The 25,770-nt window shown below is 35.2% G+C and overlaps 1 protein-coding gene across 3 annotated transcripts; it reads right to left on the bottom strand.

Moving 5' to 3' along the window:
• Positions 1-2,998: 2,998 nt before the first annotated feature.
• Positions 2,999-24,931, bottom strand: LOC110662259 (3beta-hydroxysteroid-dehydrogenase/decarboxylase). Of its 3 annotated transcripts, none has more exons than XM_058129811.1 (13): positions 24,634-24,930; positions 24,309-24,556; positions 24,107-24,196; positions 23,867-24,000; positions 23,593-23,763; positions 22,586-22,711; positions 13,741-13,820; positions 13,121-13,319; positions 12,565-12,670; positions 5,787-5,961; positions 5,333-5,489; positions 4,560-4,626; positions 2,999-3,586 (listed from the first exon to the last, which is right to left on the bottom strand). In XM_058129811.1, exons 2-13 carry the CDS (start codon positions 24,538-24,540, stop codon positions 3,441-3,443), a joined length of 1,683 nt encoding a protein of 560 aa, XP_057985794.1. In that variant the 5' UTR covers positions 24,541-24,556; positions 24,634-24,930; the 3' UTR covers positions 2,999-3,440. The 3 variants fall into 3 exon arrangements, with proteins under 3 accessions (XP_057985794.1, XP_057985793.1, XP_057985795.1); XM_058129810.1 differs by having other exon boundaries at positions 24,309-24,544; XM_058129812.1 differs by lacking the exons at positions 2,999-3,586; positions 4,560-4,626 and adding an exon at positions 5,058-5,264 and having other exon boundaries at positions 24,309-24,544; positions 24,634-24,931.
• Between the last annotated feature and the right edge of the window lie 839 nt (positions 24,932-25,770).

Raw genomic sequence — 25,770 nt, 5'->3', positions numbered from 1 at the left:
ACTTTTACCATAAAAGCCTAATAGCAATCACACTAGTCCAGTTTTTTCTTCAACTTTGAGGTTGATTCAGATCACAATATTCACTTAATTACACTTTTTAAAAGTTGAGAAGTGAGATGAAAGTTTCTAAAGGTCAGAGTGGTTAAAATATACTTTCAGCCTAAAATAAACTAACTGCCAAAGGGTTAAACATCTATCTCCATCCCCATTCCATTTCCACAACAAACCAAACAAGCACTAAAACTCATCCTAAATCCTGAGCATATGGAACAATATATACAATAAAATAATAAAACAGAAAGCTCTAAAACTCATCATGAATCCTAAGCATATAAACAACTGAAATGATCATAAAATAAAATAAAAACTTGCAATTGAAAAGGGGACCTCAGAAATAAAACCGATAAGCATAGTTTCTTCTCACCTTCTCGAGCGCCTATCTCACTGGCAGAATCCATCTGTTTCTCCTTTTTCTATGCCCACTCCTGCTTTGTCATATCACTACTTTATTTTCTCTCTCTGCGAAGGCGACGAGTCCTCTCGCTTCAATGGGCTTACCGCTTATGTTCAGGACGAAAAGGGTATTTCATTTTGTTGAATAATAATAATAATAATAATAATAATAATAATAACATTTTCAAGCTCAGAATTTATAGGTATTAAGGGTTGTTAAAAATCGATTGTGATTTCTTTAAAAAATCGTTAATTAAAAAAATTAAAATGAATTGTTTTAGTTCAATTTTTTAATTTAAAATTTATTTAATTTAGTTCAATTTAATTAACATTTTAAAAAACAATTTTAATTTAATTTTATTATTTTAAAAAATTTTAAAAATCGAATTAACTAATTTACCTAATTTATAATTGATTTTTATTGATTTTAGGGGACTATAATGTATAATTTATTGAATTTATAGTAGGCATAAAAAAATAAAAAGAAGTTTGTATAATTTTGTTTGAATTTGTGAACAGCATAAATAAATTAATTTTTGTTTGTTTGTGTTATATTTTGATGATATTAAAAAAACTACTTTAAATGGGAAATTTGAAATTAATATTTCTTATAATACTTTTTATTAAGGGAATTAAAAGAGTGGGACTGAATTTAGATTTGCTAAGTAAATAATATATTTTCATCCACTAAATCAATTTATACTAGAGCCCTGTTCGGTAATCATTTTTAAGATAGTATTTAGTGTTTTGATTTTTTTATTTATATTATTGGATAGGATAATATTTATACTAGTATTTAGAGATTGAGGGAGCTGTTCATGAAAAGCTGACCCTCCTAACTTTTAGAGGTTGAAAGAGCATTTTAACTAGAGTCAACAAGATTATATCACTATTTATCAATTTAATAGCTAATGTACAGTTATTCTTATTGAACAATACTGCTTTAATAGCTATATTTTAGCTAACTACGAATAGCTAATATTTAATATTTAATAGCTAATATCTAATATCTAACAACTAGTAAAATAGTTGACAGCTGCTAAAACAATTAAGATTGCTAAAACAAGGCTCAAGATATTTCTTACAATATTGGAATATTAACTTAATAAATTTTATATGTAGAATATTTAGACTGTTTTAACCTCCATTGAATTATAAAAAAAAAATCAACCTATAATATTTAACTTATATTGAAATATGTAACTTTGTATAGACTTAAAAGGAGGATTAATTTTAATGGATGGATAAAATTATGCTCTATAATTCTTGAATAAATAGATCTATTTTCATTTGAACTTCGTTAAATCCATAAAGATTTCTTTTTGCACATGAAGAAGTCTATATATGGATGGGGTTATGCTTTCCCGTTACAAGACATCATTGCTGTTGCAAGATTGTAAGGTATTCAAAGGACATACTTGGAATATAATCGTTGTCTTTACAAGCCCAAGTTGCCAATTAGGTGTTGATATCTTAATTTAATCATTATATAAGATGATGACAAAGTTTTAACGCAATCACTCATTGTATGAGAATCATCCTGAATTTATACAATACATTGGATGGTAACAAAGTAGGGTAGTGGAGTTGGGCTAAAGCTATTAACAAATCGTCTAGGATTTTTCTTGTTTAAATCGGATGTATAATGAAATCAATATATACATAAATTTCATATATTTATATTTTAAATTCAGGATTCATATACATCAAGCCTAAGTAATAATTTTTTAATGGTCAAAACATTAATGTGAAAAATAAATAATGATGGGTATAAAAAAAGAGATCAGTGAAGCAAAAAGGTCTGGAATCGTTAAAAAAAAAAAAAAAAAAAATGAACCCATCATTCAAATCGACAAAATAGAAGTTAGATAACTAATTTGTAGAAAGGCATATGTACCTTTTTTTTTTTTTAAGTTTTGGTAGAATGTACAAAAGAAAACACAAAACTACAATCTAGGGTGAGAGACCCAGGCCACACCAGCAAGCAACGAAGCAAGATCTTGAGGAGAACGGAGAGCATGCAAGCCCATTAGGAAGGAGAAAGCATAGGACGCTTGTTCACATAGAGATATTGATAGCTGTAAATTAGGGATTGACTCAATTCCTATAATACCTTTGGACAGAAACAAATACAGGTTTTGAAAGTATTTTTCTGGTGCCTGGGTTTCTGAGAGACAAGAAGTCTCACTACCCACCTAACCGACCCAACATTCTCTGGAGCTTCGTCCCCAAAATCCTTGTCGTCTGTCGCCAAGCGCCTCCCGTTTTCTAATCTTCCACTTCCCAGTGACCTCGACTTGATAGGTCCATCTCATCAATATATGGGTCAATCATCTTCACCTCCAACGCACCGTTGCTTTTTATTTTACTGTTTTAGTCTTTAGGCAGTATTACTCTTCGATTAATTTGCGAGCCACTTAAAAAAAAAAAAAGGAAAGAAAAAGGAAAATGACTGAAAAAGGTGCAACCTCATTATATTCTGTTACTCTGACTAGGGCTGATTACGGACTGATTACGAGATGAGCATCGACAATGGCAAGCAGCAAAACAACAAACATCATCCTCATCTATTGGTCTGTATTTCTATATAAATAGAGTACATAGATTGAGAAGGTTATCAAGCCATTATTCTACAAAATTCTACTCTTCTTCTTCCTATTTCACAAAGCTAACCAGTCGGCACAACTATTAGTCTCTCAAAAAACATGAGAATGACAGTCCAATCCAACTGCAAAAAGCTTTTACAGTGACAAAAATAGCCCTGCACAAAACGGGAACCTCCACTGGGCCCTCGTAATAGAAATAATCTCCAAACAATCACATTCCACGATAACCCTGTTCACACCCTGCAGCTAATACATGCGCCATTGCAAAAGAATGCCAGCATTGCAAACAATGGAAATATTTTGCTAAGGGCTCCCACAAGTATAGGAGAAGATACTAGAAATGCTTTGTTAGGAAAAAGAAATTGGGAAGACAGCCAGCCTTCAGTCATTCTTTTTGGCTCCAGTAATTTTTTGCGACATATCAGATTTCAGTTTGCACCCAAAAGACACAGCTTCCAAAAACTTAGCATCAATTGCTTGTTCATGTTTCTCGTAAATAGAGAATGCCATAAAAGCAACAGGAAGTCCTACAATAATGGAAAGATTACAAAGCCGAATTGCATCAAAGCAACCAACAGTTAAGAAGGAAAAACTGTCACATTGTTCAAAAAAAAAAAAAGGCAGTCACGGCAAGGTGGAAGAGGCACAGAACTCTAAATAAATTTTCACTATGAAACTTTGGCTCTTTATATTCTGACAGAAATCAGTAAAAACTTCAGAATGTCATAACTTCAATGGAAAATTCTTTGCCCCACCCAGAAAATTGCTGATGCGGTTAAGGAAAATAAATTGTTTTGATTTAATTTTTCATTATAAATTTAAGAAGTTTAGGTTCTTATTAATTACGAATTTTATATTATTTAGGAATTCTATTATTATTTAGAAAACACTATTTTATTTTGGGATTTCAAATTAGTATTTGGCTATTATTTTCTTATTTTGAATTCCAATCCTAATATTAATAGTACTGAAAATTCTACTATAAATACATACGTTCCCTAGGTATTTTGGTAGACTTTTATTATTGACTATTAAAATTTTGAGGATTAATAGAAAATTGAGAATCGTTTCTCCTCTCCTTTTGAGTATTCTTGGATCTACATCAATTGCACCAAACAAATGAATGACTGCCATGTACCACGATGTAGAGTACATGTTATTCATTCATTGGCCAAGTGTAAAACACTTGTGATACATGGCACTAATTCATTCCTTTTGTTCAATACTTCGGGTGTAGCAAAGTGGTTTCCATTTTTAACAAGTATATAACAACCTCTCAAAACATTAGCGTGTTGTAATGGCCCAGAGATAGTAGCCTGAAAGGAAGCAACTGATTGTGTATGCATATATTAACATGAATGCGTTCACATCAGCATGGCATGAATAAGTATGTGAGTGAGTGCAAGGCAATGGACTGAATCTGTGTGTAAGTGTGTGTGTGTGTGTGTGTGTGTGTGTGTGTGTGTGTGTGTGAGAGAGAGAGAGAGAGAGAGAACATACCTATAATAAACAAACTCTGAAATTTAATGGCTCCAATGAAGCTAAGAATCAAGAGCAACAGAACAACCTACTTGATTACAATAGAGAGAATTAGAAAACTCGAGAGCGCAGCAACTAACTAAAGTGGAACATATTTAGATAGGTATAATCAAGCAATTTCAAAGCAAATTGAATGCTAATTTATTTTTGAACCAAACAACAAATGTCAATCAATTTTACCAGGCTTTTTTTTTTCTCTCTTTCTAAATGAGTCAAATTTAATTTGTAATAATTAATAACAAGCCTTTTAATGAATAAGCTCATTTTCTAATATTCATTATTATCATTATAAAGAATACATAAATATATACATTTCAAATTCATTAACACAAGATTGATATTTTTATATTAATATTTATGGCACTAATCACCATTTCATAAGGATTTATGGGTTTTTTTTTTAAAGCCATAAGGATTTATGGTTAACAAATAAAAAGTAATTATAATATTTATTTATCAATATTAAATAAATTATTTGAGTATTTATATATGAGAAGTTATAAAATTGTATTTTATATGTGCTTTAGTATGGTTTAGTTAACCAAAATTTTCAAATTGGTTTTAGGTTTTCAGTTTTCTTTGCACGAGTGCTTCAGCATATCATATAACTGGTCAAAACCTGTTCAGACTTCAGATCTTATACAGACACGCCTTCATGACAGTTTACTGCACTACAGCAAAAGAACAAGTGAGACAGGGAAAAAAAATGAAGATATTGAAGGGGAGAACAGTACCTTAAGGAACAGCATCCAGTCATTCCCCTTGCAAAGAGATTTTAAGACATTAACAGAAGCATTCCATGATGAAGCCACTGAAAGAGCAACTTGGTGAGACTTATCTTCTGACAAGTGGAAATATGATACTGGAATTTTTTCAATTGTATATCCAAATCTGCATCAAAAGAAAATCCAATTTATTTATAGTAGCCAGCATTCCCCAATTTAGGATCAGTAAGCTTCTATTACTCCCACTGCATAGAAGATTCAGAAAGTTCACATAAAATTTCAAAATTCATGATGCAGATTGACAAGTGACACTTATATATATATATATATATATATATACACATTGCCCATTTATTGGACAAACTGACATTCGACATTGTATTTTAAGAAGATAATATAAAAGTCCATAAGAAATAATAGATTGGCACATTGACAAGGGAAATAAAATAGTGAGCACACATACATTCTCTCTGGTAAATTTCCATGGACAAACAGGAAGACTGATACCACCAACAGAAGCTTTGAAAGCGCATTAATTATGGTAGACTGAGATGCAACAAAGTTGTAGTAAATTGCAATTAGAATTAACAATGTCATCAGTGTCTGCCTTTTATCCTTCCAAAGTAGCGTGTCAGCGACTGCAAATGACAACAGCAGCAGCAGCAGCAGATTAGTGAACTTCAAGTAATGTTGGATCATTAGTCACATTTCAATCCCCATTTGTGAGAACTGTGTCCAAGAGAACTTGAATGCATAATCTTCACACACACACATAGAGAAGATTGTTTTGAGTAACTGTATGTTTTTTCATGACTATATAAAAGGAAGAGCAGTGATGTGAAGGTCAACGCTTAGGCTGTCCAACATGAATCCCTGTTGGCATCTTACACATGAAACAAGAAGAAGATTGTTCTTGCAAATATTGATTACAATAATTCATGGCACTGTGTCCTAACTATTTTCAATGACAACAGTAATCCTATTCTACTAACTTTAAGTGAGCAGCAGATTCCTGAAGTACTTAATTACCATTTTTAGGCTACACAGACCCCAGACTAAACCCCTTAATTCTTCTAACTCTTTTCTTAGGCCTTGTTAAGTTCAAAAAGCTTCATTTATTCAATATTGGCCTTTTTATATATATCTTTTATTCCTACTTAACACACACACACACACACACACACGTATATAGTGTTAGAAACTAACTAAATATCAAAACTTATTTAAGTAGGATTCCTTATATAAGCAGTATATATGAAAAAAGAAAGTACAAGCAATATTATAACTATTTGTAAAATTAAACGTCAGCTTTTTATTGAACCAAATGAGAGGCTGTGATTAACTATTTGGTGAGCTTTAGCTTGCACAAACCCAATATTGGAGTTGTCTCCAAGTTGTGAGGTCTCAAATTCGACTCTCAGAAGGAGCCAAGTAAATAAAAAAAATATATATAACGATAGTAATACATGGGCACCAGCCTAGTTAGTTAACCATAATAATGGTATCGGTACCCGAAGATATGGTTGTTATGGTCAATCAAAATGCAAGCTAGCTGGTCAATCAATATGCAAGCTAGCTCAATTTTAGTTGTATGTAGTACTTGACCCCCCATAACATATGGGAAGAACACTTCCGGGGGCATCTATGTGTTACATATTATAGAAGGAAGAAAAGAAATAATAATGTTAGGCAGAATAATCTAGTAGAGAATGTTTTGGAGGGAAATGTTGTTGAGGAAGTTAGAAGGAAGAACTGAATCTGGTCACAGTTAAGGAAGAACTGAATCTGGTCACTGAATCTGGTCACAGTTAGTTGTGTAACTGCTCTATAAAAGGAAAGACCCTCATCTGTATTCATTCATTCCATTAATGAATCAATAACAGACTTTCTCTCTCTCATTCTACTCTTTTCTTTTCTCATCTAAATCTAAATTCTCCTCTCATCTACTTCTATTCTCTAGATCTATTTTCAATCTTGCATTCAGAGGATAAATTAGGGTTGAACCCTAACAATTTGGTATCAGAGCAAGGTTACGACGGGATTAGATCTGCAATTGTGATTCTGGCAGTTGCATGATGACCAGATCTGGAGTAGTTACTCAGGATTCAACTAATTCAGCTAAAATAGCTGAATTGGAGGAACAAATTAGGGTTATGCAGGAGGTATCGAAGAAGGATAAGGAAGAATTGAGGGGAGAAATTAAGCAAAATGCAGACAAGATCTTGGAGGAGATGCGATCCTTGTTTGCAGTTGTTATGATGGATAAAAGTAAGGGAAATAATTCTGGAGAAAATGAAGTAGCTGGATCTGTAACTGCTGCTCTCGGAGGGAAGGGAATTCTGCCCAAACCAAACGAGAATGGGAATCAGCAACAGAAAGAAGATAAGAATGCTGGATCTACAGCAGACAATGAAGGTATGTCAAAGATCTTGCCTAAAGTCAAATCAGTGACATTTGATGGGAAGGAACCTAGGGCTTGGGTTAGGAAATGTATCAAATACTTTGAGGTGTATAGAGTACCTAAAGATCAAATGGTAGGAATTGCTAGCCTGTTTTTAACAGATAGGGCTAATGCCTGGTATCACAATTGGATAAAGGGGGATGGATCTCATGCTTGGGATGATTTTGAAAGGGAATTGTGTGGAAGATTTAGAGAGGAAGGGCTAGAGGATATTGTGGAAGAATTTATGAAGATGAGACAAGAGAGATCTATTGAAGAATACTTGGATAAGTTTGAGGATATTAGAATAAGGTTGGAAAGGGTGATGCCTAGTTTGGGAGAAGCCTATTTCCTTTCTGGTTTCATTGGAGGATTGAGAGATAACATTAGACCCATGGTGAGAATGATGAGACCTACTAGCCTTGCCCATGCTTTTGAAATTGCAAAATTTCAAGAACAGCTACTTAATTGTAGTAAGAAACCTAATTCTTTCACCAGAACCTACCAGAACAGTACCAGAACTTCCTTTGTTCCATCATCATCATCTTTTCCTTACAAATCTGCCCCAACTTATCAAAATTTTCCTTATGCACCCAAACCACCCAATTCTGATCAAAATAATAACCTGAAACAGCCCATCTCCACCCAAAAACTAGTACTTGCAACCAGTCAAGCTTCTATCAACCAAACTGCTACTAGACCAAATACTAATACTGCACCTAATTCCAACAACATTAGACAACCAAGGCCCTGCTTTAAATGTGGAGATAAGTACTTTCCTGGTCATCAATGTAAGCAACAGAAATCTGTGATGGCTATTCAATCTTGTGAATATGAGGAATCTGCATTTCAAATGCAAGGGCAGGATATGGAAGATAGGGAAGAAGTGTGGCATGATGTTATGGAAGGGAATGGAAGTGGAGAAGTAGATGAAATAACCCTTTCTGTACATGCTATTGAGGGTAGACAGGGGATAAAAACTATAAGGGTGTTAGGGAAGCATAAGAACAGGGAGTTATTGATTTTAATTGACTCTGGCAGCACTCATAGCTTCTTAGATGTTAAAGTAGCAAGGGATTTGAAGGTGCCTGTAGTAGATGTGACTGCTTTTGCGAATGTGAGTGATGGCAGAAGAATTTCCAGCACTTGTATCAGTCCTAATTTTAACTGGAAAATGCATCATTATTCTTTCTGTTTTGACTTCAGGTTGCTGGATATGGGGAGCTTTGATATAATACTTGGAGTTGATTGGCTGAAAACTTTTAATCCAATTTTATTTGACTTTGAGAGTTCCTCAGTCAGTTTCCACAGGGCTGGTACAATGATTACATTACAAGGAATCACAGATGCTACTCCACAGCAAACACTTTTGAATTGTATGAACTGTGGTAAGCTAGTTCATAAGAAGGGAGGAGACTTTCAAACCCCATTATTCTGTCTACAAATTTCTCCAGTGCAGGGGTCTAATGCTGAAAGTACTGCCATGGCAACTAATTCATCCTCTACTACTTATCCTATGGATTTGCAACTATTATTGGACAAATTCCATTGTATATTTGAGGATCCTAAAGTGTTGCCACCTTTTAGAAGCCATAATCACTCAATTCCTTTACTGCCATCTGCTCAGCCTGTTAATATCAGGCCATATAGGTATCCACACTTCCAAAAGACTGAAATAGAAAAATTGGTGAAAGAAATGTTAGGGAGTAGAGTCATACAGCCGAGTAACAGCCCTTATGCTTCTCCAGTGTTGCTTGTCAAGAAAAAAGATGGCTCATGGAGGTTTTGTGTTGATTACAGAAGATTGAATGATCTCACCATTAAAGATAAATTTCCAATTCCTATTATAGATGATCTTCTAGATGAGCTTCATGGTGCTTCAATCTTTTCTAAGATTGATTTGAAAGCTGGATACCATCAAATTAGAATGAATCCCTCAGATATTCATAAGACAGCCTTTAGAACACATCATGGGCACTATGAGTTTACTGTCATGCCTTTTGGGTTGACAAATGCTCTAGCCACATTTCAAGCTCTTATGAACCACATTTTTCAATCTTTGCTGAGGAAGTTTGTTTTAGTATTCTTTGATGACATTTTGATATATAGTTCTTCAAGGAAAGAGCATTTGCAGCACCTAGAAGAAGTGTTTAAAATCCTGCAACAACAGCAGCTGTATGCTAAGCTTAGCAAGTGTTCTTTTGGGCAGCATGAGATTGATTATTTGGGACACATTATTTCTGGCAAAGGTGTAGCAACTGATCCTACTAAGATACAAGCCATGATATCTTGGCCTACTCCCAAATCAGTTAAAGAACTCAGGAGTTTCTTGGGATTAACTGGCTACTATAGGAAATTTGTTCCTCATTATGGAATAATTAGCAAGCCCCTTACTGATTTACTCAAAAAAGATGCATTTCAATGGGATGAGAAAGCACAACAGGCCTTTGAGCAACTTAGGGCTGCTATGTCCCAAGCTCCTGTGTTAGCCTTGCCAAATTTTACAAAACCTTTCATAGTGGAGACTGATGCTAGTGGTATGGGTATGGGAGCTGTGCTGCAGCAGGATGGGCATCCACTTGCCTTCATTTCTAAGGCATTTGGTCCTAGGACAAGGTCTTTATCAGTTTATGAAAGGGAATTATTGGCTATAACATTTGCTGTGTCAAAATGGAGACATTACTTGGAACAGGGACCCTTTTTCATAAAGACTGATCATGAAAGTATCAAACATTTGTTAGAGCAGAGGTTGCATACTAACTTGCAACTTCGAGGGGTTTCTAAATTGCTGGGTCTGCAATACAGAATCCTATACAAAAGAGGGGTGGATAATAAGGTGGCAGATGCCCTGTCTAGGAGACCTGCACCTTTGGAAGCTACTTTACTGGCCTTGCATTCTTCTTCTCTGCAGCCTACTTGGATGTCACAATTAATTCATAGCTATGCTACTGATAAGCAAGCTAATGACTTAATTTCTCACCTTTCTATTGATGCAAATGCACATCCTGGGTACTCTTTGAAAGATGGATTGTTGTTTTACAAAGACAGACTTTATGTGGGCAGAACAGGACATTTGAGGGAGCATTTATTAGCTCTCTATCACAACTCACACTTAGGAGGACACTCAGGAATTAATGCTACTACAGTGAGACTTAGCAGGCATTTCTTTTGGCCTGGGATGCTTAAGGCAATAGTTGAGTGGATAAGAAGTTGTGATGTTTGTGCCAGGTGTAAGGTTGAGACTTGTGCCACCCACTGTCATTCTGATCCTTGCCTGCCTCATCAAGCTTGGCAGACATCACTATGGACTTTGTGGAGCGGTTGCCAAAGTCCAAAGGCAAAGACACCTTTCTTGTGGTTATTTGCAAATTTACTAAATCGCTCACTTTTTGCCACTTGAGATCCCTTTCAGCCTCTGATGTTGCCAAATTATTCTTGGATTTTGTCTTCAAATTACATGGTTGTCCTATTACTATTATCTCTGATAGAGATAAGATTTTTACTAGTTCTTTTTGGAAAGAACTATTCAGGTTGTTGGGAACCAAATTGGCTTATACTTCAGCATACCATCCCCAATCAGATGGTCAGTCTGAAAGGCTAAACCAAAGTCTGGAAGGGTACTTGAGGTGTAATTGTTATCAACAACCACATTCTTGGGCCAAGTGGTTACCATTGGCCGAGTGGTGGTATAATACTAGCCATCATTCTTCCTTGAAAATGACTCCATTTGAGGCTCTCTATGGTTACAAGCCACCTCCTTGACATTTACGCTTTGGATAATCTTGTTGTAGGTCTTTGTTGTTGACCTTGTGAAGGATAGGCAGCACATGTCTCAGCTAATTAGGGACAATCTACTAATGGCTCAGAATAGGATGAAACAGTATGCAGATAAAAAGAGGTCTGAGAGGACTTTTGAAGTGGGGGACTGGGTTTACCTTAAGTTGCAGCCCTACAGACAAACATCAGTGGCTCTAAGAAAGAATTTCAAGCTAGCAGCAAGGTTCTATGGTCCATTCCAGGTAGAGGCTAAAGTGGGTTCTGTTGCTTATAAATTGAAGTTACCTCTCACAGCATCCATTCATCCTGTTTTTCATGTGTCACTCTTAAAGAGAAAAGTAGGTGAAGGTAATGTTGTAGTCCAAGATTTTCCCACTTTTCAGGATGACATGATTGTGGTAGCTCCTGAGAGGGTGTTGAAGACAAGAATTGTAACTAGGCAACAGCAGCAGGTCCTTCAAGGCCTCATTAAATGGCTTCATTTGCCTGAGGAGGAAGCTACATGGGAAGATCAGTCTTTTATCCAGAGCCAATTTCCTGACTTCAAATCTTCTTGGGGACAAGAAGATTGTCTTGGGGGGGGGGGGTATTGTTACATATTATAGAAGGAAGAAAAGAAACAATAATGTTAGACAGAATAATCTAGTAGAGAATGTTTTGGAGGGAAATGTTGTTGAGGAAGTTAGAAGGAAGAACTGAATCTGGTCACAGTTAAGGAAGAACTGAATCTGGTCACTGAATCTGGTCACAGTTAGTTGTGTAACTGCTCTATAAAAGGAAAGACCCTCATCTGTATTCATTCATTCCATTAATGAATCAATAACAGACTTTCTCTCTCTCATTCTACTCTTTTCTTTTCTCATCTAAATCTAAATTCTCTTCTCATCTACTTCTATTCTCTAGATCTGTTTTCAATCTTGCATTCAGAGGATAAATTAGGGTTGAACCCTAACACTATGTTTGGGAATGCAGCAACCCAAAAATACATAGAGCGGGGACATGGATAGAAAGTGAATACTCATACCCCTTCCACCTCCAAGACATCTGTGAGCCTTAGATGGTCCTTTTCTTTTTGGTTGATTATCGGCCCTCAAGTGCGTAAATGACTCTAGAGTCCTTTTCAATCCTTCCTGCAGAAAAGTCAAAATCACAGGATCAAAAGTGAATGAGCAATATAGGATTTTGAAGTAGATAGACAGTCATCATTTACATGTTTGGATTTATTTGTTCATCAAAGCATTCATCAATCCACAACATTCATCATAGTCATATGTTGCTGTAAAATCTGAAAAACTTGCATTCCTCAGAACATAGACAAAAAATAAAATTAAAAAAAAAAATCTACTTATGGAACTTAGAATATTTTAGAATAATCATCCAAAGTATTTACAGTTCACTATAGAAATAATGTTAATGCATCTAACCAACTGGAGAACCCATGTCCGACAGATGCCAACTCTAACTCATAGTAGTATAATTGGAAGCTTTAATAAGTCTCCATACAAGTTTGTCAATAACAAACAATTCACGATTTAACATCACGGAGAAAAGTTAAAAATTTTTGTAAAATGTTCAAAAACCTCAAGTGATATGATGGGCGCGTAGCCAAGTCGGTCCTTTGCTTTTGAACAACTAAATGATCTGCTACAAGAGAGGAGTCTAATTCTTGAAGGTATCAACTGTGGAACCTTCATCCCATATGGGCCCAATAGCTTATATGTCCACTCCACTACATGTGCTAATGGCATCATAGCAAAAGCAGGGATCTTTATCCTTGGCCTGCAAGATACATTAGTTCAAACAAAAGAACATTGGGCATTAACAATTATGTAAGTTCATTTTATTTCTAAAGTTTCCATAATAATAACAATGAATAAAAGAAACAGATATTGCACCACTCAACTAGAAAAAAAGCATTGCACATGGAGCCCTCCTTTTTCATTACAAAAAGGCACCAACATATATTCACATCTTAAAAAACAGGATGATTAATGATTAAAATCTAGGTAGTGAACACTTTTGCCATAAGAAAATTCCAGAAATATTAGAGTCCACAATCCAATACAAGATCATCAAAGCAACCACCTCATGTGCAGAAGGGCAGATATAGAAAAATTCAATGCAGTTCACGTGGGAAACAAATTATAGACATTTGGATCCAGTTAACCAATGCAAGGGGATAGAAAAAGTAGCACCCTACCTCTCATAGCCAAGACCTTCCACCACAAGTGAGGTAAACTCCCAGAACTTAATGGGCTCCATGTTAGTTATAAAATAAGCCTGCAAATCAATTTCTCTTAGCCACAAGCAGGTCCAGATTTCCCACTTTAGCATGCAATATTACATTGTGAAAGCAAAAGTCAACTTCATTCAACAAAAATTAGTAAAGAACAAAACATTAAGGGACCAGATGAACCGGTCATCCAGTTACTTCTTTTACACGTTTAAAAAAACCAGACATGAATTCACTTGACAGTCTATGTCTCAAGAAACTTTAAACATCTTCCACGTACCAGCATTTCTCTTGAGAGATTTCAGAGTCCAGATTAGCATAAAGCGTGTAGCACAAACTATCCTCAACAAAGTAATATGCTAAAGCATCAAAGTTTAATTATTTAATTTTTTTGCTCATATCACCATTGAATCTATGAACTAAACGTTGAAAGATGATGTCCTTTAGATGACAGGAAACAAACCCTCTCAAACATTTCCACATGGCTTCAAATGAAGCATGCATATCCAATTGCCACTGGAGTGAAGAATTCAAACAGCAATTGGTCAATGACACTATATTCCAATGAAACACATTGAAGAAAGGTAAAATTAGACAACCAATGAGAATGTGACACATAGAGGTTGACAAGTCAAACCACACCTTTTTGAACATGCAAAGAAGTTGAGAGATAAAGAGAGCAGCGTTAGGCAAAGCGATGATAATAAAGAGCTAGGTTGAATGGCCTGCAATCGAGATGGCCAAGTCAAACAGATACCAACTGAGCCAACTGAGCTTATTAAGTCGAATGGAGACCGACTGACTCCTCTAGGTCAACTCAACACCATCTGGCATACATAAAAGAGTCTGCATTCAATATTTGATAGGGACAGGACGCATACTAACTGCCCATCCTTCTAACACATCTACTGAAAGAGGTGTGCCAGACCATGCTTATCTCATTGACACCAAATAACCCTACTGATGCCCGTAGATAGCTTATCATGATAACTTATCTAGTGGGTCCACTTTCGATGACTATTTAAAGAACAATCCTCAAGACAAGTAGGTTTCTTCTGAAGAAATACAACTAACTCTCTTAATTCTATATTTTCTGTTTACCTCCTTCCTCTTCATTCTTCTTATCTCTATTAAAGCTAGAACTAACTAAGCATTAGAGTTTCCCTGCCAGATTACACCTAGATCACTCTATAGCTTTTCCCTTTCCTTATTGCAGGCCATTCTGGAAGAAAGATTGGTATTCATCACATAGAGTCTCACGCAACCTTTGCCCATCTAAAATGTACCATACAAGAATATCGTGCACTACAATCTTTATCCTGTATGTACACAGGGTGACAAAACTTTTAAGTGGCTTTACCATTGTAGCCCTAACTTCAGCAACTTCAGCCCATGAAAACTTAATGATTTTGATTTGCTAGCCCAAGTGGGGCCTTACTAGCCAGTATATGCCCTTTTCATTATTTTCATAGAAAATATAGATAGGCCAAAGAAACCTCTTGTTCTGTCTTAGTAACGCAGAATAGGAAGATGATATTCCTAATTCAATTCAGAAATTATATTCTATGTAAAACTAGGAAATTTAAGAGCCTTATTATTTAGGAATTTTATTCTTATTAGGTCTATTATTAGAAATTTTATTATTTCCTAGTTTCTTTTGATTTAATTTAGTATTCCTAATTAGGATTGAATTAGAGTTCTAAAATCTTAATGTGATTGGGATTCCTAATTCTATAAATAAGACCTAGGGTTCCTATTTGTTATTAGATTAGACATGATTTGTTATGATGATGTTATGAGATCAATAAAATTTGGAGAATTAGTTCTATTTCTCAAGGATTGACCCTTATTTTGTTTTTTGTTCTTGTTTGTTCTACATCAATTTTGGTATTAGAGCCTAAATTCAATCCAAATTTCCATAGCTTCCGCAAACTTACGAAAACCTTTCAACCTGTGTTTTAACCTCTTTCAAAATTTCCTTTGTTTTCCCTGTCAAAATTTTTATTCTGCCTTCAAAACATATACTGCCTAATTTACTATTTATTACAAAAAAAAAAATATCCAAAAGCCAGAAACAAATTTTCTGGCCATTTGACTCCCAAGCCCTTCTTTGACCGCCGATCTACCCATCCCTGTCATCAGAAGTACCATCCGCTACCCCTAGCGCCAATTCCTTTCAGGTCGGGTCAGATCCAACTCTTAAACCAGCCATAGCTTGAAGTAGATCTCATGCAGCTTACCCTGAGTTGTGTTGCACTGGATTCCATATTCTCTGTTGCTCTCCTTTGCCTCCCACATCACTCTCCAATAACAGATTGTCCCACAACTAAAAGGAGAAATTTAAGTTTTCTTGGATAAGGTATGCTTCTTTAATTTGAATACCATGTGATGGATCGATAATCGATACTCAACTCAACTCAACTCAACTAAGCCTTTATCCCAAAAATTTGGGGTCAGCTATAGGGATTCTCTTTCTCCACTCTAAACGATTTTGGGTTAAATCCTCGAAAATGTGTAATGTTTCTAGGTCATGTTGTACTACTCTCCTCCAAGTCAGTTTAGGTCTACCCCTTCTTTTCTTTCTATACTCTAACATAATGTGCTCTACTTGTCTAACTTGAGCCTCCGTATGTCTACGCTTCACATAACCAAACCACATTAATCTCCTTTCTCTCAATTTATCCTCAATTGGCATCACTCGTACCTTTTCTCTAATACTCTCACTACGGACTTTATCTAGTCTAATATGACTACTCACCCACCTTAACATTCTCATCTCCGCAACTCTTATCTTAGACATATACGACTCCTTCAGTGCTCAACACTCACTACAATATAACATGACCGGTCGTACGGCTGTACGGTAAAATTTTCCTTTCAACTTATTAGGAATCTTGCGATCACATAAAACTCCCGTGGCACGTCTCCAATTCAACCATCCGGCTTTAATCCTAGGGGTGGCAATTCGTGTTGATGAGTCGTGTTTGTGTCGTGTCAACACGCAACACGAATGCGATTAAGGTCGACACGAACACGACACGATTAATAAATTGTGTCAAAAATTTAAACACGAATACGACTCTTCTATTATACGAGTTACACGACACGACACGATTAATATTAAATTGTATTAGGTATATTCAACACGATACGACCCATTTAACACGAAATAACCCATTTAACACAGTTTGACACGACTTAACCCATTTAACACGCTATATAAGTGGGTTCATGGGTCATAGTGGATCAAATGGATTAGTGGGTCGCAGATCAACACGTGACACGAAAATTAAATCGAGTCACAAACGTGTCAAGTCGGGTTAGCGAGTTAACCCGTGACACAACACGATTATAACCGTGTCATAAATGAGACAATACGAATTTGATACGAACACGAATAAGCCTAACCCAAACCCTATATTTTCGTATCGTGTTCGTATTCGTATCGTGTTCACGGGTCGTGTCCAAAATTGCCACCCCTATTTAATCCTATGACTAATATCCTCCTCACATCCCCCATCTACTTCAAGGACTAAGCCGAGATATTTAAAGTGATTACTTTAGGACAGTACCACTCCATCCAAACTAACTCCTTCCCTATCACCAGTTTGGCTTTCACTGAACTTACAATGCATGTATTCTGTCTTCATTATGCTTAACTTAAAGCCCTTTTACTCTAGAGTACTTCTCCAAAGTTCTAACTTTCTATTGACTCCTTCTCGCATCTCATCTATCAGAACTATATCATCCGCAAATATCATGCACCAAGAGATACTCTCTTGTATATGTTTCGTCAATTCATATAAAACTAATGTAAAAAGGTAAGGGCTTACAGCTGAATCTTGGTGTAATCTAATTGAGATAGGAAAATCTCTTGTGTCTCCTCCCACTGTGCGCACAATAGTAGTTGCTCCTTCATACATATCTTTCAACACTTGTATGTATTTAATAGATACTCTCTTTTATTCTAACACTTTCCATAAGATATCTCTTGAAACACTATCATAAGTCTTCTCTAAATCGATAAAAACCATGCGTAGATCTTTCTTCACATCTCTATATTTCTCCGTCAAGCTTCTAATGAGAAAGATCGCTTCGATAGTTGAACGACCGGACATAAAGCCAAATTGATTGGGAAAGATAGAAGTATTATGACGTAGTCGATGTTCCACAACTCTCTCCCACAACTTCATAGTATGGCTCATAAGTTTAATTCCACTATAGTTTGAGCAACTCTGTATGTCTCCCTTATTTTTAAAAATAGATACTAAAATACTTCTCCTTCATTCATCAGGCATTTTTTTTAAAGTTTAGAATCTTATTAAACAATTTAGTTTACCATGTCACTCCCATATCTCCCAAACACTTTCACACTTCAATTGGTATTCCATCGGGTCCACAGGCTTTACCCACTTTCATTCTCTTAAGTGCTTCCTTTACTTCTAAAGATATAATCCTTCTAGTATAATTCACATTCTTTTCTATTGCTCTGTAGTCTATATTCACGCTATTACCATTTTAACTATTATTAAAAAGATCATCAAAATAATTTCTCCATCTCTCTTTAATGTCCTCATCTTTCACCAGCATTTTTCCTTCTTTATCTTTAATGCACCTAACTTGATCGAGATCTTAACATTTTTTTTCCTCTCCTCCTTGCTAATCTATAAATATCTTTCTCGGATAATTTTGATAATTGTCCCTGAACTTATCTAGTTGTAACATAACAGTCCATGAACTTAAAAATATAACATAAAACCCCATCAACTTTCAAATTTTACACAGTAAAACCCCTCTAACCTCCAATTACCAGTTTTTCAGTTAGACGCTTACCGAGGCAATTCTAGCATGAAGCTTAGTCAGTATTTATCTTTTCTCTCTCAAACTATGTGTAAATTAAATTCTCTCTATATAGAAAGAAAAAATTTTCATGCGTAAAGAGAATAATTTTACACTTTGCATAAGAGAAGAGAGAGCAATGTTGACTAAGCACCATGCGGGAGCTATTCACATCAGTTTCTAACTAAAAAATCAGTAATTGAAAGTCAGAGAGATTTTACTGTGCAAAATTTGAAAGTTTAGGGGGTTTATTGTTACATTTAAAAGTTAAAGGACTGTAGTGTTATAACTATATAAGTTCAAGGACAGTTATTGAGATTTATCCTTTCTCCCCTTCTTTAGTTCCCAGTTTTTCATATAACTTTTCAAAAGCCTGCGCTCTTGCTTGACTAACTGCCTTTTTTGCCTCTTTCTTTGCTATCTTGTACTGTTCATATGCTTCATCATTATCACACTTAGGTAATTTCTTATATCATTCCCTCTTTCTCTTCACTGCCTTTTGTACTTCCTCATTCCACCACCATCTCTCTTTTGAGGGTGATCCATGTCCTCTAGACTCTCCAAGTACTTTTTCTAGCTACTTCTCTAATCTTTGATGCTATCTGTATCCACATATCATTAGCCTCCATATCTAGCTTCCATGCTTCGGACTCAAGAAGCTCATTTTTGTCACTTGCTTTACTCCTTTGAACTCCCACCACTTTGTTCGAGCTACACTATTTCTTCTAACCTTTCTTCAATTGTTCCTAAACTTGACATCCAAGACCACTAACCAATATTGACTTGTTAAAACCTCTCCCGGAATGACCTTGCAATCCTTGCATAGAGCTCTATTTGTCTTCCTGGTTAAGAGGAAGTCAATTTGGCTTCCACGTTGCCCACTTTGAAAGTCACTAAATGTGACTCTCTTTTTATAAAGTAGGTATATGTTAGTATTAGGTCGTATGCCATAGAAAAATCTAGGATGCTTTTTCCCTCCTCATTTCAGCTGCCAAAACCAAAACCTCCATGAACATTCTCATAACCTTGTCTATCACTTTCTACATATTCATTCAAATCTGATAATGAGTGCTATATAATGAAATTATTGATTCTAAGGTACAAATACAATCAGATGAATTATGGGATACAATTCAAAGAATACAAGCTAAAATCAATAACTATTATGAACAGCTTGATGAAATATCTTATTTGATAGATTTACATGGTGATCCTAATTATGCTCGTTACAATTTATTTGATGAATATCAAGATATACAAATAATCTTACAATATAGGGAGGGAGAACTTGAAGAATGTAAGAATGAGTATTATGGTCAATAGGCTCATCAACAAGTCAAGGATAAAGTAATTGAACGTTTTGATACATAGAAAGAAGCAAAATTGTTTCAATTGAGAGAACAGTTGGATACAATAAAAAGTATTAAAAATATAAAGGCAGAAAGTCTTGAAAAAGCAAGGCAACAACAAGAGAAGCTTGAATTTGAAAAGCAACTTGAGGTTGAAGATGAAATTGAAAAGGAGCAACCTGAAGAACCAAAGATTGAAGAATCTGAAGCACTGTTATCAAAGGCGCGCCTCAGGCGCGAGGCGCACCAGGCGCAGCCTCAGGCGCGAGGCGCACCAGGCGCAGCCTCAGGCGCCTTGGGACAGCCAAGGCGCATTGGGACAGCCAAGGCGCACCACATCGCTGAGGCGCACCGAGGCACGAGGCGCACCGAGGCGAGCCTCAATGAGGCAAGGCGCTAGGCTGTTGGGATTTTTTTTTTTTTTTTAAAGTTTGTCCAGCAACTGCCAGCAGCCAGCAACCATCAAAAAGAAAAAAAAAAGAAGAGAAGAAGAAGAAGAAGAAGAAGAAAATATTAAGAAGAAATACATAAATACATGCCAGAGGCTTGTTTGATCTCTCCCTTCACTCCTCTTCTTCTTCTTCTTCTTCTTCTTCTTCTCCTCCTCTCGCTCTCCTCTGCTCTCTTCTCCTGTGCTGCATTTTTTTCTTTCTGTTTCAGTGTTTCCTTTTTTTTTTTTTTGCTGCCAATGCCATGCTCTCTTGCTCTCTCTCTCTCTCCTGTGCTGGGTATTCTTTTTCTGATTCTCTTTTTTTTTTTTTTGGACTGTCATGCTCTCTCTCTCTCTCTCTCTCTCTCTCTCTCTCTCCTGCAGTGTTCCTGCACTGTTTCTGCACTGCACTTTCTTTTTCTGCATTTTTTTTTTGGCTGCCATGCTCTCTCTCTCTCTTCTGCACTGTTCCTGCACTGTTTCTGCACTACACTTTTTTCTTCTGCATCTTTTTTTTTTTTTTGCTGCCAATGCCATACTCTCTGCTCGTTTCAGATCACATTAAGAAAAGCTGCAATTTTTCTTTTTTTTCTTTTCATGCTCTCTCCTTCTTCACTTCTTCACTTCTTGAAGACGAGGAAGAAAATGATGATAATGAAGATGTTGATTTGGAAGATGAGTATGAGGAGGATAATGAAGATGATGAAGAAGATGAAGAAAATGAAGAGGATTTTGATATTTCTATTGATGTGGATTGAACATTTAGTAGTTTACTAGTTTATTAAACTTTAATTTTTAGTAGTTTATTAGTCTTTTTAACTTTTAGTATTAGTAGTTTATTTTTATCTCTTTTGGATTATAAACTAATTATTACTTGCATATTTATTAGTTATTATTATATAGTTTTATGTTATTTGAGGTGTGATAGCATAATTATAATTTTTTTTATTTTTAATATATATTTTTTATTTTTGCGCCTTGGCTATCTCGGGGGCGCGCCTGCGCCTTGCGCCTAGGCTCCAAGACACCTTGGCGCCTTGGTGCGCCTTGAGCCTTTGATAACTATGATCTGAAGATTTGATTCTTGAACATATACTCGTTGAAGAATCTATTCTACAGGCTACAACAAGAAACTGATGAGCCCACTCAAGCCATGGAAACTTCAATGGAGATTCAATAAAGTCAAGTTATTTCTAATGATTTGAAGAGCCTTTCAACTGTTAATAAACTTGATTTTATTTGTCCAGATCCTTTTAGAGATGCAAATGAAAGCATAAATTGCTTGATTTCAAGCTTGTTGCTACCATAGAAGAATGAAGAATTTATTGTTCTCCTACTGCAATTTCTAATTCTCTTGCACTTCAAGACTTGAGGACAAGTTTTTTCCAACAAAAGGAGGATAATGCAGAATAGGAAGATGATATTCCTAATACAATTTAGGAATTATATTTTATGTAAAATTAGGAAATTTAAGAGTTTTATTATTTAGAAATTTTATTCTTATTAGCTCCATTATTAGGAATTTTATTATTTCCTAGTTTCTTTTGATTTAATTTAGTATTCCTAATTAGGGTTAAATTAGGATTCTAAAATACTAATGTGATTGGGATTCCTAATTCCATAAATAAGACTTAGGGTTTCTATTGTTGTTAGATTAGACAAATTTTATTATAATAATTTTATAAGACCAATAAAATTTTGAGAATTAGTTCTCTTTCTCAAGGATTGGTCCTTATTTTGTTCTTTGTCCTTGTTTGTTCTACATCACTTAGTTGTGCCATGCCATCTGTAATTCAAGTTAACGAGTTTCTACCATGTAAACCATATCAATAATGCATCTCCAAATGCCTAAAAGAAGAGCTGTGATTTTTTCCTCCTTAAGCAATACTATTTGGATATTTGTTCAAATTCCATGAAGTCTCAGCATGTGCATACCTATGTTTGTGCCCAACAAGTAAATGGTTTGCAATTTGGATTTTGGTGAGGATTGAGGGGAAGGGGATTCAAAATGTAAAGATTTGTACTTGATATTTTAGTTTAATTTACTTGAATAAGGCCTATAATGCATAAATTTACTTTAAGAAATTAGTTGAGAATCAATTACTTTCTAAAAAGTGCAATTTCAAATACAAACTCTAGAAAAATAATAATCAGTATTAGTAAGGACAAATACAAAAGAAGAAAATGATTGTACCTGCCCAGCAGCTTTCTCTGCAACCCCCCCTCCTGATGCTAGAGCTCGTTCAGCGCATATGTGTGCATGTGCCACATTTTCGACATATGTGAAATCATAAATGTTATTGCCATCACCGATTATGAACTGTTCAATAAAAAAATAAAAGTGAAAAAATGAAACATTGGATTTGATGGAAGAAGTATACCATGAATGCACATCAGCAGATGCAACTGTGTGCATTGCAGCTGGCCGATGCAAAGGAGCAGAGAATATAATCTGATGGGCACAGAAATTAATTTTTTGGTCTAAACTCTAAATGAACTTTCCACATCAGTCTTAAATAAATCAACCAAAGGGACTTTATTAGCCATCCAAATTTATAAGCTGAAAACAGGAAAACTTCCTTTTATTGCACGGTGCAACTCTAAGGGAAGCATCGGGTCCTAAAATTTGGATTAATTTTTTGTTCTAAACTCTGAATGAACTTTGCGCATCAGTCTTAAATAAATCAACCAAAGGGACTTTATTAGCCATCCAAATTTATAAGCTGAAAACAGGAAAACTTCCCTTTATTGCATGGTGCAACTCTAAGGGAAGCATCAGGTCCTAAAATTTGGATCTATTTTTTGCCTTTTTTTATTAAATTAAGGATCAATAAGATTAAGACCCCATTCTTGGTGCAAAATTCACAAATTCTCATTCTACTCCTAGTGATTTCCATTTCACATGCTCATTTAATACATACTCTTCCGATGTAAATTATAAGAGGAACATTTTTGGTTAAAGTATGCCGATTCTTAGTTCTTCATTTTGTCATATTACACTCAATACAATTTGAGAGGAGAAGTTTAGAAATAGTGACAATATTTAGAATTATGTGGTTATCATTTTGAAACAACAATATTTAGAATTATGTGGTTATCATTTTGAAACAAGCATTCTGGGTTTTCATATCTATACGAAACATTGTCCTAACAATCCCAAGACATATGAATTGCATTAAAAAGTGGCAAAACCATAATTACCTTGGATTTCCCAGCCCTTGCTGCAGCAATCAAAGATGGAACGAACAACCTATCTCCAGGGCCAAATATGCTGCTAGGGCGTAAGCTACATGTGAGAAGCCCATTAGTACCATTTGCCTTAATTACTGCAGCCTCACCTTCAGATTTAGTTGCTGTATATGAATCAAGGGGCTGAAACAGTAGAATACAACGACTCATCTCCATTTCAAAATTACATTGGTCCCATGTTAAGTTAATACCTCTAAAAATATAGCAGCATCGACCAAATCAATACCTTAGTTGGATACGGCAAGGATTCATCTCCGTTAAAAATTCCATGAATCCCATCAAAAACCACGCTAGCTGAGCTAGTATAGATAAGCCTCTTCACTTTTAGTTCAACACAAGCATCAATAACATTCTTTGTCCCTGCAAATTACAATCAACAAGAAACACAACAAATCCAGAATCAAATTAAAAAATATATAGTATTTATTAATAAACTCTTCAAAAATCAAAACCCATGCCGATTTACCTTGTACGTTGACCGAATAGTGGAGCTGGTAGCTATTAACTGAAGAGTTAGGGGCCGCCATGTGGAACACAACCTCAGCCCCTTCAATAGCTAAACAAGGATAACAATATCACAACAATGCCCATTTAGCAAATAGTTTCGAAATTAATTTCTTCCATTACAAAATCAATTGCAGTGTATAGATTAAGAATAGATATTCAACCTTTGAGAACTTGGGCCTTGTCGCGGAGATCCGTAGACACATACTTAGCGCGGCCAGATTTCAAGGCTTCACCAATGGTTCCGCTCTCCTCCTCCGCGCTTAGTTGAATGGCAGGCTCCAAATCAGCAATTCGAACTAAAAACAAGTCGTATCGAATCAGCATTTCCACCAAATGCCTCGCTGCGAAACCCCTGCCTCCAGTGACCACGCACCACCTCTCTTCCCCCGACATATTCCTGTTTCAGCAACTTGAGAATGCAATAAATTGAGCAGTTTTCAGTGAAGTGATATACGATGTAGATGAAATTTCATGAATCTAACTTACGAATCAGTCAATCGATCCGGTGATAAAAGATAGAGACACTATAAGGTAATGTGGGTGAGGTTTGAGGTTTCGGTCTCTGCTGCTTGGAAGCCGATGGGATCTCGGTTTGCAGGATCTCAGAGCTTGACTGCCAGTACGGGACGGAACTGAGAAACACTAGGAAAGAGAGAGATTCTAAAGGACGGCTACGGTGTTGGTGGTAGACTGGGGTGTGTGTGCGCGTGGCTTTAGTGGCTAGCTTCGTTGTAAATTGGCTGTTTGCTCAGTTTTAGGCAGCGCTGTCGTCAACTTCATTTAGAATCGACGTGGAGTGCGAGGCTATACGAATTAAACCTATGCTTGGTATACTCCATTAAAATTTTTTTATTAAAAATTTTACATAAATTTAATTTAATTAATTTTTATATTTTGAATGAAAATTTTCAATTTTTTTAATTAAAATTTATTAAAAAAATATAAATTAAATATAATTTTGTGAAAATTTAATTAATATTTTTTATATAAATAATTTATTTCAAATGAAATTTTTAAAATTTGTTTTTCAATTCTTTTTATAAATAGGGGTGAGTGTTCGGTTCAAATCGAATCGAATCGAATTAAATCATAAAAATCGAATTACATATTTTAAAAATTGAATCAAATTGAAATGGATGAAAATCTGAATCGAACCAAATCACTCTATTTTGGTTCGATTCGATTCAAATTGATCCGTTTTATTTTTTATTATTTTTTAATTTAGATTTAATTTTTAAGTTATTTGGTCTAATTTTGATATTAGTTTAAACTTAATAACCATTAATCAATGAAATTAAATAATTTATATATATATATAATTATATATAATTCATAAATTTCCTATAAAAATAAATCAATAAAATTATTCACTTTGGTTCGGTTTATTCGATTTTTTTGTCTTCAAAATCGAATCGAATATAAATAATTGAAATTTTTATAATATAAAATCGAACCAAATCGAACTGAATTACCAAACTAAAGTGATTTCGATTTGGTTTATTCGATTTGAATCGAATAATGCTCATCCCTATTTATAGAAGAGAGCGACAGAGAAAGGTAAGATAGGGAGGGAGCTATAAAAGAAGATAGATGAGAATTTGAAGCTTTAATCTCTAATTTGAG

The sequence above is a fragment of the Hevea brasiliensis genome, chromosome 11, assembly GCF_030052815.1.
Source record: "Hevea brasiliensis isolate MT/VB/25A 57/8 chromosome 11, ASM3005281v1, whole genome shotgun sequence".
Classification (NCBI taxonomy): Eukaryota; Viridiplantae; Streptophyta; class Magnoliopsida; order Malpighiales; family Euphorbiaceae; genus Hevea; species Hevea brasiliensis.
This window is presented reverse-complemented; position numbering and strand designations above follow the sequence as displayed.